We start from the raw sequence: 14,879 nt of genomic DNA, 5'->3' as shown, positions 1-14,879 counted from the left end.
AAGAAAACAAGTTGGATAAGATCAGATTCGAAGATCCGACTTACCGATAGGATTCAAATTCAAACAAGTCCTATCACATCCGATCGGATCTGACATGAACAATGTCGGATCGGATTCGAATACACCCTGATTCAAATCTGATCCAATCCGTTTGCATCCCTACTCACCCCTAGTTCTATTTACCATAATAGAGTGGTGACATGACCTAACACACCCCTTGGTCCATCTACACCATCTATCTCCAAAGCCAAAGCTTCTCATTACACCCAAAAGAAAATCCCAATCCAGCATATCATAAGCCTTGTCCAAGTCTAGCTTGCACACCAAACCTCTCCTCCCGCCCTTTTGAATTCAATCCAAGATGTTCAAATCTGATCGGATTTAGATGGCACTCAGATTTGGGTTTTAGCTTTCATTAATTGAACCCATTTATAATCCGAACTATTTTGAGTTCTGTTTTGGATCTCGCTTAAGCTCAATAAGTTTATGTAGTTCTACTTGATTAATGACCAATATTCACATAGCTCAAACCCAAAAGATAAATGAGATAGGCCATTAAGTTCATGATGAACAAACAAATTAGGAAACAAAATTGGATTTCATTTGTGATTAAAGGACATGAACTAACTTTTTAACCTAGATTAGGAAATGAAAATTAGTTTTCTACCTATTGGGTTGCTTCTGTCATCTCGTTTTGAACATGTTGATTTTTCAAGATATAAATTTTAGTTATACTTATAAAATGATCCTTCTTGACCCATTAGAATTAACCTAAGTGTTGGACTTTAAGTGATCCTCAAATTGGGATTTAAGAAGATTTCATTAAATTAACTAAAGAGGCACAACAAGTAGTTGTGAAGGTTACAAATAGACACCAACTGTCCAACCCCCAAAGTTACACCTGAGCCCAAAACATGGTGTCTACATACCCCTTGTTTGGCTAAACTATCCGCTAAACTGGTGGCCGATCTTCTAATCCAATTAATTTGAATCAACATATCCCTGGAGAGCCTTTTGAACCTCCTAAGATCATTCCTTAGGTGCCATGAAACTCCTTCCCCTTTCTTTAACCAATCCACAACTATTTTGGAATCACCTTCAATAATTAGCCTATCTAGACCCAATTCCTTTGCTTTCTCAAGCCCATAGACAGCTGCTAAGAATTCTGATGCAACATCACTTTGCCCACCTGGGCCCAAGAAGAAAGCACATATATTACCTTCATCATCCCTGATAGCCCCTCCGATTCCAGTGGGGCCTGGATTACCCACAGTACTCTCATCAAAGTTCATCTTCAAACCAACCACAGGGCAGGGGGGACCAGTCCCCCGTTGCAATATGTCTTTTAGAAGAGGAAGCTGTTATAGCCCCCCACACCCTGAAGAAATATCGAACTTAAAGTCTAAAAACAAGTTGACAGTCTAAACCCAATTAGCCACTCATAGAGTTATGACTTCAATCAGTGCTCCTTGTTCCTCTCCTTTTCCCCAAAGATTCTAGAATTTCTTTCCTCACAAACTGATCAAATAGCTGCCGCCCTTGTGCACTTCCACAACAGCTTACCCCGTTTAGTAGAACACCTACAAATAGAAGGGTTGAACATCCCTTCTGAGCTAACAGGAGAGAGCCACCTGCAACCAAAAAGTGAAGCAAACTATTCCCAAATAAAGCTAACAAAAGGACAGGAAATTAGAAGATGGACTGCAGTCTCACCATTAAGCTTAAACAAGCTGCACCAGTTTGGCGACAAACACAAATTGGCCTCTTCCTTCAAAGCTTATCGCAAGTATTAATGCAACCATGATACACTTCCTAACAGAAAGCACCAACTGTAGGAGGGATGGGAGAACACCAAATTTCTTTAACAGGGAAAGGGGAAGGAGGAGAGGAAGCTACAAGAGAGTAAAAGAAGGATTTACAAGTGAAAGCCCCAGAACACTCAAGGCTCCAGACCCTATTGTACTCACCCCTGACCCCAAGAACCACTGATTCAATAGAGAGCGCAAACCGGTAACAAGGGGAATTTCACTCTCTAAGATTCCTAACAAAGCCCAAGTTCCAATTAACTCAGAAGGAGAGGAAGAGGAGAAAACGAACTCAGTCATTGTTCTGCCTATGAGGATGGATAAAGCATAAAGTGAGGGGAAGATCCCCATCAAAGGGGATTCCCAATCCAGATATCTTCCCAAAACCTGAAGCTGATCTTAAGACCAGAAACCAAGTCATACCTGATGTGATTGAGGAAGGCAGGAAGACAACTTCGACACCTCCCACCTGAGCAGATGATCTTTCTTCCCTTCCCTAGGCTCCCACAAAAAGTCTCTCATAATCTTTTCCATCTTTCTCACAATAGCCAAGCGCATCCTAAAAATTGACATAAAGTAGACAGGAAGATTGGCTGAGGTAGACTTGATCAAAGTTATCCTCCCACCTAATGAGATGTAATTTCTCTTCCACCCAGCTAACCTCTTCTCAAACCTTTCTACCACTGGATTCAAAAAACTCAAAGAGTTGGGGTTGCACCAAGTGGTAACCCCAGGTACTTGATCGGCCAATTTCCTTTTTCACATCCCAAGTAACATGCCATGTCCCCCAACACTTCTTCATGCACATTGGTTCCGACCACCACACTTTTATTCCAGTTAATCCTCACATTGGAGACCCTTTCAAATAGATCCACTACCAACTTCAAGTTTTCCACATCAACTTTATTGTCCCCTTCACAGAATACCAGAATGTCATCGGCAAATTGTAAATGAGTTACCTGGATTCTATCTCTACCAACTGGCCAGCCCTACAATGGATCGCCTTGTCTAGGACCTCGAATCCCTGCAAAGAAATCAACCACCGATCCATTGACAAGAATTGAGTAATGAATAGACTGCAAGCAGCCTTTGATCCATTTGCACCACCGCTCTCCAAAACCACTGCTTCTTAGGATCTTAACCAAAAACTCCCAATCCACAAGATCATAAGCCTTCTCCACGTCCAACTTAGCCACAACTCCTCTCTTTCTTAATCTCTTCTGAGCCTCAACACATTCATTAGCAATTAGGATCTGATCTACAACTTGCCTATCATGAACAAAAATTGAGAAATAAGTGAGGGAATTATCTTCTTCACTCTAAGAGCCAGAGCCTTAGCAATTATCTTATAAATGCTTGTAACCAGACTGATGGGTCAGAAGTCTTTAGGATGGGCAACACCAATTTCTTAAGGACTAAAGATAAATTGAGTTCATTCCCGGGCTGGTTTGCCCCTCCTATGGAATTCCCCATAAACTCTGATCAAGTCATCTCTAATAATCTCCCAACAGTCCTGGTAGAAATCCATTGTAAAGTCGTCAGGCCCTGGTGCTTTAGATCTGTCCATTGAAAAAACTGCTTCCTTAATTTCCTTCTCAAAACTTCTTTCCAGGAACTCTACTTGATCATTTCCCAATATCTCCCAATTAAGACCTTCAATGGACCATCTTTCATTGAGAGGTCTACGAAAAATTGATCTGAAGTGATCTACAAAAGCTTTAGCTATCTCAGTATGATATGTAATCTCAATCTCCCCCAAAAACAGCGAAGTGACTAAAAGCTCTTTCTCCTCCTACCATTTGCAATGGCATGAAAAAACCTCATATTACCATCACCTTCTTTGATCCATTTCTCCCTAGATTTCTGTTCCCAGCTAAAATCCTCTCGGAGGAGAGTAACCTCTATCTAGTTCCTTCTTCGTAGACCATCTCAACTCTCTATCAGTATCCGACAGCGGCCCATCCATCTCCTTCCAATCAATCATCCCAATCTGAGAAATCAATCCTATCTTTTATTCTTCCAATCTCCCAGAGGTCAATTTGTTAAAATCTTTTACCTTTTCTTTAAGAAACTACAATTTCTTCAAAAAGTTTTGGCCTTCCCAGGTTGGTGGTTGGGACGAAGCATCCCACCACTTGACTCTGGCTGTAAACTCCGGATGGGTAAGCCATATGTTTTCAAATCTAAAGGGAGATGGACCCCCATCAAAACTCTTCTTAACAAACAAATTGGCCAATGATCTAATGTGATTCTAGGCAAGGTTCTACCAAGCAAATCTGTCCAATGCTCTTCCCAATCTAGAGAAACTAAAAATTTGTCCAGCTTAGAGTAGATTGCATTAACTTGAAGGTTGGACCAAGTAAGGCTAGAATGTCCGAGAGAGAAATCTTTCAACTCAAAGGCCACTATAAATTCATTAAATTTTCTCATACTTGTAGTGATCCTTCCCCTACCTCCATTTGTTTCTTCAAAAAATTTGATTATGTTAAAGTCTCCCCCTAGACACCATGGTCCCTCTCACAGTTCTCTAATATCTGCCAATTCCTCCCAAAACAAATTCCTCTCTCTATATGAGTTTGGCCCGTAGACATTTGTGAGGACCCATTCAAAACTATCATTTACACTCCTTCGTTTTACAGAGACTGAAAAATTACCCACCAGTTCCTCAATACACTGCATTGATTCCTCCTAGACTGTTATTATACCCCCCGAGGCTCACCAAGATGGAGCAAAGCTCCACCTTAATTTCCTTTCTCCCCAAAGGCCTCTAACCCATTTGCAATCAACCTCCTGAAGGTTAGACTCTGGATAAGCACTAGATCAGGTCTTTCTTTCCTCAACACCTCCTTGATTGTTCTTCTCTTTGTGGCACTCCCTTATTATTGGTTCAATAGGAAACCTGGGTCCCTCAAGAATTGGAGGGGTGATTAGGGATGAGAGAGGTAATATTTGTGCTTTGTATTCAGGCCTAATTGAGCAAGGAGGGGTGGTAATGAAGAGCCCCAAAAAAAGAAAATGAAAAAAGAATAAAGAATAAAAGAGAAAAAATAATATAAATATTGTTTTGAGTTCATTTACATAGTTAGAGCCCAAAGCCCCAAATAGTTGTCTTGGGATGCTTAGTTGTTAGTTTGGTTATAAAGTTATTTTTGTCATTTCTATATTTCAGATTCTGGTTAGGGGCAGTTGGGTAAACATCTGTTGGGTTCTGGTCTCTTAGGTGTTTTGGTAATAAAAATTATTGTAGAGGAGATGGGCCGAATGGCCCATAGGCTGTCATTCTATGTTATGTTTATGTTTTTTCTCTGTAATGGGCCTTATTCTGGGCCCATACTCTTGTATACTCTGTTTTGTAATTTCTTGCCCATCCAAGGGCCCCTCTGTAATATTTCAAAGATAAGTTAATAAAATGATTTAGAGTGTTAGAGGGAGGTTAAGTTCGAACCTCTCTTCTCTAACTCTCTTATTGCCGCCAGCTCTCTTCCTCCCTCAACTTCTTAAGCTTCTCTTGTTCTTTTTCTAGTTTTGTATCTAATCTCAAGTTGTTTTAGACTACAAGATGGCTGTTTTCAACTTGGTATCAGAGCAGGCCAGAGCTTGGCGTGACCCTCATGTGGTTCTAGTTCAGCCAACTGCATGAGGAGGTTCTAGAGCTTAAAGCTTAAAGTCATTCGCCTGGTTCTTGGAGGTCATTGGAGGGTGCCCAAGTCTCTATACACTTGGAGAATGGTTTGGTGACCAGGAAGAATCAGAGAGCAAGGTGTTTAGCCTGATTTGAAATCAGAGAAAACGGTGTTGAAGTTATCTCAGAAAGCAAGGTGTTCGGCTTGGTTTGAAGTTCAAATCAGAGATTCTCTTACTATAAGTTTTCTCAGTTTTTGCTGGGTTATTTTCGTTGCTTGGGAGGGCTGTTAAAGCATTAAAAACCCTCCTCCATTCTGTCTTACTGTTGCTGAACTAATTCAACTCAAAAATTTCTGGGTTATTTTGGAGAGCAGTTCGACTGTTATTGGACTGCCAAGCTGCTGAAACTGATTTGGACTAAGTGGTACTAGTCTCAATTTCAGCCCAGCCTTTTTCTTGGACCTATACGGAACACTATTGAAGTGGTTTCTACTAGTTAACAGTAGGTTGTTAACTACTACACACAGAGTGTTTGACAAAAGGTCTCTTAAGGACTGTGGACTTTTTCTCTCTCTTTGGGACAACAGTTGTTGGGGACCTGGAATACTTTGTGTTTGGGGGTCTGTTTGTTGTCCCTTGAAGGCTGAAATAGTATTTCTTACACTAGAAAGAGCTGCCACCGTGCTGGACTGTCACAATTATCAAGACTGAACTGATTCTGTGAGCTGGTTGTTGTTGTCGATTCAGCTCAAACTAAGTTCATCAAGAACCCCAGTACCTTGGAAAACTTATTAAAATCCTAATTGGAGCCTTGCATGATGGATTTCTCGAACCTTGAAAGCAAGAATGCTGCTGAATATGGACAGACTTTGGGAACCCCAGCCGATTCTATTTTGGCTATAACTACAGTTAAACTTGATGGGACCAACTACTTGGCATGGTCGCAATCAGTGAAAATCCATAATTGTAGCAGAGGGAAATGGGGTTTTATTTCTGGGAACAAGAAAGCTCCTCCAGAGGATGATCCATCTTATGAGAGATGGATGCAAGAAAACTATACAGTGATTGGGTGGCTTGTGAATTCAATGCAGCCACAGACTAGTCAGCACTATCTTTGAATGAACTCGGCTAAGGAAATATGGGATAGTGTTGCAGAAACTTACTCCTAGAAGTTGAATGTTGCTAAAGCCTACAAACTGAGGAGTGATGTGAAGAATCTAAGGCAGGGGAGAAGTCACTTGCAGCATACTTCTCAACCCTGAAATCTCTATGGCAAGAGATTGATTTGATAGAGGCTGTGACATGGGATACCCCTAATGGTGCTGAAACATACAGGAAATTAGTTGAAAGGAACAAGGTCTTTGAGTTCCTGACAGGGCTGAATTCTGAATATGACATCACAAAGCAAAACATTTTGTCCAAGGAAGATGTTTCATTGTCTCAAGCATATGCTTTGGTCAGCAGTGAAGAGAGTAGGAGGCATGTGCAGGTTCAAGGAGTCAGCATCAATGATCATTTTGCAAATATGGGAATTAAACCCAAAGGGGTTATAGGAGCTCCTAGTGGCACAGGAAAGAAGGAGGTGGTGTGTGAATATTGCAAGAAGCCGAAACACACCAAGGACAAGTGCTGGAAATTGCATCCCAGTCTTGTCCCTATCCGATTCCAGAAAAAGAATGATAGTAGAAAGACAGGAAGTGCACATGCAGCCACAAGTACAGATACAGAGGTTGAGTCTGCCAGTACACAATTGGCAGCCATTAAAGCTGAATATGAGAAGTTTGGAAAGATGATCAACCAGCTTGAAGGTGTAACTTCATCATCCAACCCTTCTGGAAGTTCAGCCACCACCGCATTTGCTCACTCAAGTATAAGAGCTTCTGCTAACCATGTATCCACCTCAGGTAATCCCAAGACCCCTTGGATCATAGACTCAGGTGCTTCTGATCACATGACCAACCTTTCCACTTTGTTTGTTTTATATGATTTGCTTCCTGGTCGTGACAAAATCACCTTAGCTGATGGTTCTCTTGCCCCTATTTCTGGCAAGGGAACTGTCAAGCCTACAGACTCCTTACTCTTATCTTCCACTCTTCATGTACCTAAATTAAATACAAATTTATTATCTGTAAGTAGCTTGACCAAGTCATTGAATTGTTGTGTAACATTTTTTCCTTCTCACTGTGTGTTTCAGGATCTGGAATCTCGGAAGGTGATTGGGCATGGCCATGAAGTGAACGGAATATACTTGCTCAACACTCCTGGCCAATGCCTTGATTATCCCAAGAACCCTGCCTTTGGTTCTACTTCTTCGGAGTCTGTCAGTCGAATTTTGTTGAGTCATTATCGTTTTGGTCATTTACCTTTTTCTACTTTGAGTCATTTACTTCCCGAATTGTTTAAGGGAGTCAGTGTGTCCAGTCTCAATTGTGAGTCATGTCAGTTGTCAAAGCATTGTAGAAACAATTATCCTGTGAGAAATAAAAGATCTTCTTTTCCTTTTCATATTGTGCACTCTGATGTGTGGGGGCCTTACCACTTATCTTCTATGGGGGGCTATAGATATTTCATCCTGTTTATTGATGACTTTTCTAGATTCACTTGGATATACCTAATGAAATCCCGTGATGAAGTTTCAAGACTTGTGAGGCAATTTCATGAGCTTATTTTAACCCAATTTGATACCAGAATTAAAGTTTTCAGATCTGACAATGCAAAAGAGTACTTTGAAAAGAGCTTATCCTTGTATCTCTCTGGCATGGGGGTTATTCACCAAAGCTCTTGTGTTAGAACCCCTGAACAAAATGGAGTTGTTGAAAGGAAAAATAGACATATTGTTGAAGTTGCAAGAATCCTTTTGTTTGCCTTACATGTTCCTACAAGATTTTGGGGTGATGTTGTTCTTACTGCTACCTATCTTATAAACTGTATGCCATCCAGGGTTTTAGGGTTTTAGGGTTTAAATCCCCCTTTAGTCTTCTTCATCCAGACATGGATCTTTTTCTGATTCATCTTCGTGTGTTTGGTTGTACTTGTTATGTTCACATTCCAAGCGCCCAAAGACATAAGTTTGAACCAAAAGCCCACAAGTGCATTTTCCTTGGTTATTCCCCCACACAAAAGGGTTATTGTTGTTTTGATCCCAAGACTGGTACTCGGCATGTCTCTATGGATGTTACCTTTGATGAGCTTTCACCTTTTTAAGGTTCCCCTCAGGAAGGACATTGTCAACAGGGGGAGAGTTTGTCACAAGTATTTGCTCTTCCTCTTCCTGTCCCAGTTGAGTCTCTTGACAAGCTTGTATCCTCACCAAATGAACCAAAGGAGGATCAGCCACTTCATTCATCCTGTCCTGATGCTCCTATTTCTTTACCTCCTCATCCTACCCATAATCCAAAAGTGTACCAAAGGCAAAGATCCAGAAATGAGCAAGTTGTTTCCCTTACAACAGATGAGGCTCATACACTCCCAATCACAAATGAGATAACAGGTTCTACTCCAGCCCCCTTGGAACCATCATTCCCAGATCTTGATGTCCCCATTGCTGTTAGGAAAGGAAAGCGGAAGTGCACTGCACACTGCATTTCCAAACACCTTTCTTATGATCTACTTTCTCCTTCATACTTTGCTTACCTCTCTTCAATTGCTTCTAACCCTATTCTAGGTCTGTATCAGAACCTCTTGGGATTCTAGAATGGAGAGATGCCATGAAGTTTGAAATGGATGCTCTACACAAAAATGATACATGAGAAGTGGTGGATTTGCCTGAAGGGAAGGATCCTGTTGGATGCAAGTGGGTCTTAAATATTAAATACCGGGCTGATGAGACTATTGAGAGGTACAAGGCCCGACTGGTTGCAAAAGGTTACACACAGGCATATGGGATTGACTACCTAGAGACCTTTTCCCCGGTTGCCAAGATGACATCTGTGAGGGTTCTCCTATCTCTGGCAGCTCACTTTGATTGACCTCGTTATCAGTTAGATGTAAAGAATGCATTTCTAAATGGTGATTTACATGAGGAAGTCTATATGTCTCTCCCTCCAGGAATGTATGGGAAAGATATGCAAGGAAAGGTATGCAAGTTGAAGAAATCACTTTATGGACTCAAACAGACTCCTAGAGCCTGGTTTGAGAAGTTTAGAGCTGCACTTGTTAGATTCGGCTATGTTCAGACACAGTCAGATCATACTCTCTTTGTGAAGAAAAGTGGATCTCTAGCAGTGTATCTCATTGTGTATGTTGATGACATTATAGTAACTGGTGATGATGCCTCAGGCATTCGGGCCCTTAAGTCTTTCCTTCGCACAGAATTTGAGATTAAGGATCTGGGAGAGTTGAGATACTTCCTTGGCATAGAAGTCTCTAGATCTAAGGATAAGATTCTTATCTCCCAAAGGAAATATGTCCTTGATTTGTTGTCTAAAACTGGAAAGATGGGTGCTAGACCAACTGCAACTCCCATTGATATGAGTCACAAACATTCAGCTTCGTATGGAACATTGTTGGAAGACAAAGGGGTCTTTCAGAGACTTCTTGGGAAACTCCTGTACTTGTGCATGACTCGGCCAGATATTGCATATGTTGTCAGTTGTATTAGCCAGTTCATGCATGCTCCCAGAGATACTCATATGGCAGCTACAGAACGAATTTTGTGTTATCTGAAAGGCTCTCCAGGAAAGGGAATTCTATTTACTAAGCATGGTCATCTGAAGCTTGAAGCTTATACTGATGCTGACTGGGATGGCAATATTGATGACAGAAGATCTACTTCAGGGTATTGTAGTCTGGTGGCTGGTAATGTTGTCTCTTGGAGGAGCAAGAAACAATTAGTTGTGGCCCGATCCTCAGCAGAAGCAGAATACAGGGCCATGGCTTATGGAGTCTCTGAACTGTTGTGGCTAAGGTCATTGATGGAAGAACTTGGGATTGATCATGACAAGCCAATGATGTTGTACTATGATAATCAGGCAGCCATCGACATTGCCCACAACCCAATACAACATGATAGAACTAAGCATATTGAGGTTGATAGACACTTTATTCGAGAAAGAGTCTCTTCGGGTGAAGTGTGTCTTCCATTCATCACTTCTGAAGGACAATTTGGCATATTTTCTCACCAAGGGCATTCCCAAGGCAAGGCTTCAGCATGACACTAGCAAGTTGGGCATGATTAACATCTATGCTCAGCTTGAGGGGGAGTGTAGAGGAGATGGGCCGAATGGCCCATAGGCTGTCATTCTATGTTATGTTTATGTTTTTTCTCTGTAATGGGCCTTATTCTGGGCCCATACTCTTATATACTCTGTTTTGTAATTTCTTGCCCATCCAAGGGCTCCTCTGTAATATTTCAAAGATTAAGTTAATAAAATGATTTAGAGTGTTAGAGGGAGGTTAAGTTCGAACCTCTCTTCTCTAACTCTCTTATTGCCGCCAGCTCTCTTCCTCTCTCAACTTCTTAAGCTTCTCTTGTTCTTTTTCTGGTTTTGTATCTAATCTCAAGTTGTTTTAGACTACAAGAGGGCTGTTTTCAACTGTTATCTTTTGGGGGTTGTTTGAAGTTAGTTTTGTTCTTAAGGAGCTGTTTGTGAAGGGAAACATTCTAGGGGCTTATGTGTAAATATATTAGTTGGCTTCTCCAGCAAGCCATTGAATCTTATAACAAATAAGAGGTTGTTTCTATGGGGATCCTTTTGGTTCTTTCTCTTTTATTTGAACCATAGCTCAGCCCTAGCTAGGGTTTTCAAGTATTAGGAGCTTGGGATTTGAGGAGTTGGCCCAATTGGTGCTTTCCAAATTTCCACTATTGCATGTCCGCGCAAGAGACTAGCTTGACGCTATTATTACTCCAATAAGAGTACAAGACTATTCCAAGAGGAGTTCTACTTTAGATTCAGATCTGAAGTCCTAAGAATCCAACTTATTTTTGTTGTTTTTAGCTTGGTATTGTTGTACACTTGAAGCGTTGCATATACCTTGCTTCTCTATCCACATCAAGTGGTATCAAAGCAAGTTCTTTCCTTAGGCTTGCTTCAAAGTTCATCTTCTTGTTGTATCTTGCTTATATTATTATTGTTGCAAGGGGTATACGTGGTTGAGGTTGTAGAAGGCCACAACATGTCATTATAGAGGTTTTCCAAGAGGCTATAAGAGGGTTGCAAGAACAAATTGAACACCTTGCTTAACTTGTAGCTCAACATACTGCTAGGGATTTGATTAAAAAAAAAAAAAAAACATTGCCAAGGATGGTGACGTAGAAAGTGATTTGGGGTTGGGAAGAAGACAAGCTCCTAGAGTTGATGAACAACCCACTAACATTGTCAATGAAGTAGACATTGAGCAACCTAAAGGTGACCAACGTGAAAGAAACAACAACCAGTGATGGGAAGACCGAATAGCATGTTTGATGGTGAGTTGAAACTTGAAGAGTTTCTAGATTGGTTGGACATCATTGAAATTATTTTGATTGTAAGGAAATGAATGAAGGGGATGTTAAGGGTGAAACACTAGTGATACGGCACTCCATAGTTGCATCTCAAGAACCACTACCCAAGGACTAGTTGAGAAAAAATATCTTCAAAACACATTGTGCAGTTGGTGGGAAGTTATGTGATCTGATTATTGACTGTGGGAGTAGTGACAATCTTGTTTCTCAAAAGATAGTGGATAAGTTGCAACTCAAGACTATTGAACACTCCCTACCATATCGCATTTTGTGGTTCAAGGAAATGAGGTTTAATTTCTCTATTGGTAACACATTCGACAAATCAATACGGTGTGATGTTGTCCTAATGGGCGCATGCCATATTCTTTTTCGATGTCCATAGCAATATGACCGTAAAAACATTCATTATGGGGACAAGAACACATACAGCTTTGTTTAAGACAATAAGAAGATAACTGCTAAACCAATGCAACTTAATTCATTTCCAAAGAAAGAAACTAAGCCAACCACTACCCTCTTCACCTCAAATTAATTAGCTTAAGGAAATGGGAATTTGGATATTGTTTATGTGCTGGTTACAAGAGAAATTAGAAGGAAACACCTGTTCCGAAGGATATGAAAAAGCTACTTCATGAGTATGCTGATGTGATGCGTGAGGAATTACCTGATGGCCTTCCCCCATTAAGGGAAGTGCAGCATCACATAGATTTAATGTCAAGAGCAACATTACCTAACTTACCCCACTATAGAATGAATCCTAAAGAGCACAAGGAGCTCCAAAGACAAGTAACAAAGTTGTTGAAGAAAGGGTTGATCTGTGAAAGCTTAAGTCCATGTGTTGTACCAGCTTTGCTCGCACCGAAGAAAGATGGTAGTTAGCATATGTGTGTTGATAGCTGTGCTACCAACAAGAAAACAATTAAATACAAGTTTCCCATACCTCACTTTGATGATATGTTAGACACATTGGCTAGCTCACAAATCTTTTCAAAGATAGATTTGAAAAGTGGGTACTACCAAATTCGTATCCAAGAGGGGGATGAGTGGAAGACAGCATTCAAGACTAAGGAAGGTCTTTATGAATGGCTGGTTATGCCCATTTGGGTCATCTAATGCCCCTAGTACCTTTATGAGGTTCAGGAGCCCAAAGAGAGAGAGAGAATTAAAAAAAGAGAAAAAAAAATAATGTCAATATGTTTTAAGTTTGTTTTTGTAGTAGGATCCCAAATAGTTGTTCTGGGGTAGCTTTGTTGTCACTTTAGGCCCAGAGGTATTTTCATTATTTTATAATTCAGATTTTGGTAAGGACAAGGTGCTCATATGTTGGATTTTGGTCTCTTAGATCTTTTTGTAATAAAAATTATCTTTCGGGAGGTTGCCTGAAGTTGGTTTTTGTTCTTAAGGTGTCGTTTGTGAAAGGAGAACATTTTAGGGGCTTATGTTTAAATATATTAGTTAACTTCTCCAGCAAGCCATTGAGTCTTATGAAAGGGAAGGGGGTACTTCAATGGTGGTCCTTTTTTTTGTTTTTTCTCTCTTATTTGAGTTATAGTTCAGCCCCAATTAGGGTTTTCAAGTATTGGGAGCTTGGGTTTTGAGGAATCTACCCATTTAGCACCTTCCAATCCTTCTATCGCTGTGTCTCCACGCGAGAGCTTGACGCCATTATTACTGTAGCAGAATTGTTCCAAGAGGAGTTCTACTTCAGGTTCTAGTCTGAAATCCCTAAGAGTCCAACTTGTTTTTGTTGTTTCCAGATTGGTATTATTGTGCTTTTTGCTATATACTTAAAGTGCTGCATATATATTCTTTTCTGTCCACATCAGGTAAGGGCAGAATTTTTTACTTTTTGGGGTTGAGATAGCCAGAGTTGGGAGTTGGTAGGTTGATTATTGAAGGTGATTTGAAACTAGTAGTGGGGTGGATGAAAAAAGGTGGGGCGATTTGGCAGCTGAGGAATGAATTCAGGCACTTCAGATGGCTGCCATCAAAAGACATGAACATTCAAATAAGATGGGTTAAAAGATCTGCTAATAGCTTGGAAAATAGCTAAGCAAGTGGTTCAAAGACAACATATGTACTGGGCACAATTGTAATACAATGTTGGGTGGTTTGGTTTGTAAATTGTAATGAGTTTGTTGATTTCTCACAACTTGTTGTTATGCTTTTATTTTAAAATCTTAATGAATGAATATTTTTCAGTGTTGCTGATCAAAAAATATATTCAATCTACTTCTAAAGATGAGAATCTTTTCTGCATTTTCTTTTGATGGGGAAAATAATTTTGTTTTTTTTTTTTACATGACAAACTAGTCAAAACCTAGAGTGTATATAATACCCATATATTTTTAACATTATATATACATGCGAAGCACATGCTCTTCTGCCAGTTTACTTTAAAAGTTTTCTCCACCATCCAACAAAATACAGTAAGATCACATGATTATAATCCTCTGCACATGATGATTACAGACCCAGCTAATCTACTAGGCCAGATGATTATGGCAAGTTATAGATAGTCTAGACTCTAAACCCATCTATGATTCCTGCATTCATGTTCTCCAGTCCAATGTTTAGCCTGTATAGAATTTGATTGTAATGCATACCATAAGGATCATAAGAAAAATAAGACATCAGTATCCAAGTTAAATAATCCTCCAAAGAATTTGACACATGATATGCAGAAAAACTCAGTCTAGAGGAAACTAGAGGTTGAAACAGTGATATCATTCTATGCATATAGACAAAAGACAAAAGAATAATCCAAAAGTTACCTGTAGGAGTATCAAATGCAGGTAACAGTCTGTGTGCAAGATCCTCAGCTAAGTGAAGCAACTGATTATCATAGGATGGAATTCCCATTCCCTAAAACCGAAAGATGTATCAAAAAATATTCATGAATATCAACACAACATGGTCAATGCTACAATACTGCAAATATTGTTCATTTAGATGATTCAGAAGAAACTTTCCCTAAGATGTGCACTCTAATTAATGGCAAAAGA

General features: G+C 40.1%; 1 protein-coding gene across 1 annotated transcript in view; it reads right to left on the bottom strand.

The window, feature by feature from the left end:
• The window catches only part of LOC104609559 (Glycosyl hydrolase family 47 protein), a 65,303-nt gene that overhangs the window by 30,449 nt on the left and 19,975 nt on the right, over positions 1-14,879 (bottom strand). The window contains exon 5 of the mRNA XM_010275903.3: positions 14,649-14,739. Coding sequence (XP_010274205.1) covers positions 14,649-14,739 — 91 coding nt within the window. The remainder of the gene's footprint in view (positions 1-14,648; positions 14,740-14,879) is intronic.

The sequence above is a fragment of the Nelumbo nucifera genome, chromosome 3 (assembly GCF_055504915.1).
Source record: "Nelumbo nucifera cultivar China Antique chromosome 3, China Antique-T2T, whole genome shotgun sequence".
NCBI classification, from domain to species: Eukaryota; Viridiplantae; Streptophyta; class Magnoliopsida; order Proteales; family Nelumbonaceae; genus Nelumbo; species Nelumbo nucifera.
This window is presented reverse-complemented; position numbering and strand designations above follow the sequence as displayed.